The sequence below is a fragment of the Chiloscyllium punctatum genome, chromosome 8 (assembly GCF_047496795.1).
Source record: "Chiloscyllium punctatum isolate Juve2018m chromosome 8, sChiPun1.3, whole genome shotgun sequence".
Taxonomy (NCBI): domain Eukaryota; kingdom Metazoa; phylum Chordata; class Chondrichthyes; order Orectolobiformes; family Hemiscylliidae; genus Chiloscyllium; species Chiloscyllium punctatum.
Genome location: NC_092746.1, coordinates 105,936,291 through 105,942,290, shown reverse-complemented (window position 1 = coordinate 105,942,290; position 6,000 = coordinate 105,936,291). Strand labels below are relative to the sequence as shown.

The 6,000-nt window shown below is 41.8% G+C and overlaps 1 protein-coding gene across 2 annotated transcripts in view; it reads right to left on the bottom strand.

Moving 5' to 3' along the window:
* Positions 1 to 426: 426 nt before the first annotated feature.
* The window catches only part of ptprn2 (protein tyrosine phosphatase receptor type N2), a 967,505-nt gene continuing 961,931 nt past the window's right edge, over positions 427 to 6,000 (bottom strand). For both annotated transcript variants that reach the window (XM_072576204.1, XM_072576205.1), the window contains exons 22-23: positions 5,630 to 5,703; positions 427 to 2,921 (exon numbers count right to left, since the gene is read on the bottom strand). In XM_072576204.1, coding sequence (XP_072432305.1) covers positions 2,850 to 2,921; positions 5,630 to 5,703 — 146 coding nt within the window. In that variant the 3' untranslated portion in view covers positions 427 to 2,849. The remainder of the gene's footprint in view (positions 2,922 to 5,629; positions 5,704 to 6,000) is intronic.

Here is a 6,000-nt window from a genome sequence, read left to right as displayed (position 1 = left end):
AAGCTCTGCATATTTGCTTCAAAATAGTCAAGCAGCAATAAAAGCTTGACTTACATCTGTGAATAAAAACGGTCAAAGATTTATCATATTTTTTCACTTCTATTGAGCACTTTGTGCCTTCAGTAAATGTAACTTTTGAATTAATAACATTTTGCTGAAAAACATTTCCCCAAATTGGAATAAAGATGCATGTGGATTTGAATGCTTCCTTTTCAGATAGAAAACACATTTGGAATGTTCTGGAAAGTCTGGTTATGGTGCAAGGCTAAATTATGAAGAAAAGCAACTCAATATTTAAGTCAAGTTACCGAAAGCACATGACTCTGGAAGTGTTAAATATTTTGAGACTGAGCCAGCTACATAATTTTGGCTTCTCGCAAAGAACCAATTGTTACTACAAATTCTCTCACCATGAAGCAAATAAAATAAGTTTTAATTAGGAAATGATACCGATTATTTATTAGATAAAAGGAAAGTACCAGTGATCAGTAAGAGGCAAACATTAGGTTACTTTTGAAGACTTAGCACAACAGGACCCACAAGCGATTGAAGAGAGTGCTGTCTTTGTGAAGCTAAAACAATTGAAATATATCCTTAAGAGGCATATATGAGATTGGTCTTACATGACTAGGACTATTTACAGACAAAGACTACATATTCTGTGTCAACATCAAGTTTGCTACCAACTGTAGTAATTGTCAGAATTGAATAAAATCAAACACTTAGGATTGCTACCTACATGTTGACATTGAAACTCAACCAGAAATGGAAGAATCTTCAAAAAAAAATCAGTTGAGATTATGCCACCTTCAATGGGACAGAACAGGAACTGGGAGTTCAGTAAGACCCTGATCAATAATCACATCATCAGTGCATTTTGCTCATTGAGGAGGTGGAATTTCATTGCTTCTTTTCGGCAGCTGAACTTGCAAACCGTACAGGAAAGAAATAAATGCAGCTGGACTATCATGTCAGCCTTGCACCGAAGATCAACAAAAGTAATCAAGTGTTCCCACATCATAAAGGTGCTTAGATCTACTTCCAATTGCCCCCTTCAGCATAACTGAATAGTATACCTAAACATGGGCTTTAACAGCACCATGGTGATTTATCACATCATTTCTGGGAACCTGGTTATTGGCTTAAATGTATGGACATGTTTTACAATGATCTCTTCTTACAATTAGCATTCAAATATGATTGTCCAAGCCATTTTCACTTACAACTCCTGTGTGCACGCTGGGAAAGAAGCATCAGCACACCCAGTCTACACGGGATTTGAACTCAGAACCCCCATTTTCAAATAAATATGTGGCTTATGTGAGGGAAAGGTCTTTTCTTTAACAGACAATTAGTGATGTTTATCATGGAATGGCTGGGGCAATATGAGGTTGTTCAAATTGTCTCAATAACATGTTCTAGTGTTAAATTCAGAAGATCACCTTCCTCTTCAGTGTGATGGAAGATCTGACTGGAAGTAACCCAAGCTCTTCTACAGACCTAACTGCAGTCCCCAGTCATCTGCCTGTGCTCTTCATTGTATGAAATGTCAGGGCTTTAGAAAAACTGTCTAAATGGACTATTACTAGATCACCTTCTCCCTTCTGTAAATAATGTAGAATTCCAACAATATGTCCAAACACACCACATGTGAGCAATGAAAGATTCATCAGCACTAATCATGCTACAATTTACTACATTCAACATTCTAACTGAGTGTTTCTGGCAAGTGTCTGATCGATCATTATTATTGTGGGATTGTTGAAGTATTTGCTGTACTTACTGGCTCTGTGATTCTTCTGTGCAGCAGAGATCAGGTAAAGCTCAGGGACAGCAGAAGGACACTTCCAAAAGAGATTAGACCTGGGATAGAGCAATTATTCTACCTTTCAGCTGACAGGATGCCTATATTATGTCCATAGAAAGTGAGTTAACAAGTTCAAATAGATGCTTTAAGGGATGGCCATGAGTATTTCCAAAAGAATTGAGGGCAAGTCAGTAGCACAGTCATGCCTGGCCTGCTGTCCACCTCCCACATTCATATGGGAGAGAAGCCAGCATGTAGGAGATTGGACAAGTCATAAATATGGTTCAAGTGCAGATACCTCCAATAATAATGCATCGGTAACAAAGCTGACAACCTTCCTCAAAATACTTTCGAAAAGATTTTATCACAGACTTTACTGATGTTCTGTTTAATGCTGAAAGAATTTCTCTCGAATTAATTTCCAGGAGTCTCATACCGAGCACCATTAAAACCAGCTGCAGTTATCTTGTGAGGAGAACTGCATTTCACAGGAAAACAGTGTGCAAGTTATACTGCTACTGTGGATGGATAGCATCACAGATAGACTGGGGAGGTCAACTAAGGAGAACCAGGAGGTGGAGTCATATGGCCACTACAAAATATCGATGCAGGTAATGTCAGCAGTAGAATCAATATATTGTGGAATTAATACTGAAAGGCTGATTTTAACCTGCAATATCAGAATGAATAGAAAATAAAGGTTGTGTTATGAAAACTCTGACTTTACAACATACTCAGATCTGCCGTGAATGTGTTCTGGGCTTTCTCCTCAAGAATTTTGCACCCAGTTCTGTCCAGTCCCAAAAAAACAGCATATGTACAAATACTTCTCATCTGATCTTTCGTTCTTCCTACCTGGAAACCGTTCGGAGTTTATTTTCTTGAGCTAAGGTTTGCATCAATTACAGATGTTGAATGGACACATTTTCTAAATGTGTTAAAAGAGAAGTTACACAGCCAAGATCAGATCACGTTTTCTACAACATTCACGGAGATCGGCAGGATTAAAGTGTTGGAGCCAGGAGGCATTTCCAGTTGACGCTCACTGTGGTAGGGCCTTCAGGATGGCGTTCACCTCCTCAGCTACTGCTGTCAGTGCAAACTCAAACTGCTCCTGTGGAAAATAAACCAGCAGCATGAGAACAGATTGGCATTTCCTGAGGGGACTAATTGGTTTACTGTTGTTTATAAACTATAACCATGTCCATGGGAATTGATAGTTAACTTTTCTCATCCTTCCAAGTTTTTCCTCCTTTGATGGCTCTTGCCCAGGTTAGTTTTCAGCAACTCTTTTGCACTTCATACAAGTGCAGGAGTGCAATCAGTGACTGTCAGTGCGATAACTAACAGCAAAATGGCCCCAGAATCCGGCATGATTCTGTCTTCACCTGCGAATTACCCCACGTACAGCGAGGTCACCACACTGAAACCAGGTGCTAGGAACATAAGCAGAATATTCAACTTTCCAATGGCCCCCACTTCCCATCCCAACCAGTCAACTGACTGATTTTAATGTACTCAACGTAGGCCAGGGTTCAAACTTGTGGCAGCCTGGACTGTTCTAATCACAGAGCCATCGCACCACCTATACAGCAGAGAAGGTGAAGGAGAGATTCTGCACAGGGGCTCAACATTTTGAGGGGGTTTTAATAAAGTAAATAAGGAGAAACTGCTTCCACTGCAGGAAGGTCAGTAACCAAGAGGACACTAATTTGAAACAACTAGAATATACTGCCTGTAAGGGTGGTGAATGCTGATTAAACAACAACTTCTAAAAGGGTATTTGGATCTCTAATTGAAAAAGTTTTTAAAAATTCCAGGCTTTGAGGAAAGAGCAAAGCTGTGAGCCCGATTGGACTTTTCGAGTGGCAGTGCAGAGTGGTGTACTCCTGTGCAATATGATTCTGTTTCAAACTTTGCAAGTCGGCTTGGTGAGGAACATACAATTCCAGGACTGAGATTCCAGTTCTGCAAAAACACTCCAGCCCCGAACCACTAGTCCGTCTTTTTATCTTTTCGGAGATCAATAAACTTTCTGTGCACTTCCATGATGTCGTTTCAGATTTTGTGGGGATTGAGATAATAAATGAATCATTTCGCTTGCTGTCCAAAGATTGCCAGAAATGGCACAGTTGATTATTGAAGTTAGATTTTTAAAAACTATCAACATTTGACACAGGTTTATGCAGGCAATTGTAACAACTAGTCACTAACACTGGTATGGTGTCTTAGCTTCTGCTTTGTTACAGGACTTGCCATAAGTGACATTTCAGACCTGACTTTTAATCCACTGATTTAAATGATTTTGAAGCCTTTCTACTCCTTATTTATATTCAGTGATGCGAGCGCATGGCTTGTTTAGATCCATCCAGGGAAAAAAAAACTCTCTTGAGAGAGTTCTCCCGCTGGTGTGTAATTAGATATTTATAATTCACCAAGCATCTGAATAGATGTATTCGTGTGCGTGAGATGGGATGCTGTTGCCTAGCAACAGTCAGAGCACGTTCCTGCTGTGATTAGGATTCTTGTACCTGGGTATGTGACTCACTTGTTCCTGGGGAGTGCACACTTGATTCTATCCTTTTGGTCAACTTGGGTTCATTCCCCCTGCCCACCTACACCCCCCCCCCACCCCAAACCCCCCCCCCCACACACAGTGCCTGTCCTTTACAATTGTTTTAACTTGTATAGAATCAGATAAAGCCAGCTAATGGACAGGAAGTCCTGAGGAAATCAAATGGCACCTTGAATGAAAGGTTTGTTGCACCTGATTTCCATGTTCTCTTCACCCCAAAAGGTTTCATTAGTGCCGACAGGACCTCCAACACTGAGTGCCCATCCTTCACTCGAGTCTGGGCAGACTATCTGACTGCTAGCACAAATGGCAGGATTTCAGACAAACCCCAGACACCACCTCATGTCGTTTACGGTAGGGAGTCTGAACTGTGATGGGAGTGGGTTTCCAGAGGATTGTTTTCTGCAATCCTCTTCCAACTCTGAGACTCTCGAAGCATTCCGTTTCATATCAATACATTACAGAATGACTGTAAAGATATAGGTGACAATTACCAAGGCCAGAAGTTTGCTGCTGGGGGCAGGCTTAAAAACTGGGCGAGGTGGTGTGGAGTGTACCAGGGCAATGGCTCTGTCTCAGTTGCCCTTGAGATGCCCCTGGGATTTGAACATCTGGTTCTCAGGGGCTGCCTTCTCCCCAGTGGGAAGAGGCAGCAACTAGTGATTTGATTGGGAGGCAGTCCCCTGCGGGTGGGTGAGGGTGAAAGTCCCTGCGGGAGGAAGCGGTTATCCTGCTGGTTGACACAGACCTGCAAGGCGACCCCACCAAGCAGAGCCAGGTTGGCTCTCAATTTCTCAGTCGCAGAGTGAAGCTCTGTCTAAAAGCTCTGGACAAAGTGAAGAACTAAACGACATTGCCATGCAGCTCATAAGCATGTTCCAGCAACAGATCGTATACAATATTATCATGAGCTCTAATCCATTGGGTAGACTCTGGTAGGGTGCAGCCTCATCCCCCATGGAGCTCCATCTCACTCAGGCCTGTGTTAAACCCGACTGACACCCTTTATCCACTCCCTTCCTCAACAACAGTGGAACTGTCAGATCCCATGGTGTGTCCGAAGGAAAATGATAAATTTGTGATGTAGGAAATTGAAAATAAACTCAGCAAATGTTAGAAATGTCTTAGGCAATAGCCCAACCCCCGAGTTAAAAGTCTCACCAGAAAGAACAATCATTTCCTTCCCTTGTTGTTGCCTCACGCGATATGCTTTTTCAATTTTAATGTTTTTTTGCGCTTTTGTTTACCTTTGTCTGAACCATCATTGGTCTCTGGTCTCGCAAATGTTCCAGCGTAGCAGCAATATCGATCTCCTTAGCACCTGCCAACAAACCACAATTTGAAGTGATATCAAACTGCTGTACCAATCCTATAAATCTCCCCAGGTCAGATCCCACACTTTCTCAAAACACGTGGGCTTTTTTAACTCAGAATTCTGATGCTCACTAGTTAAGTACGTGCCATTAAGATGCAGAGAAATTGAGCATTACTAAGTTCACACAAACCTCAGGCCCAAACTGAACATGGATGACTCTCAGATGACCTCTGAAGCGGCCCGATGATTCACACAATGGCATTCTCATCTCCTTAAGAATGTGGTTTAAATGCCAGCCTTGCA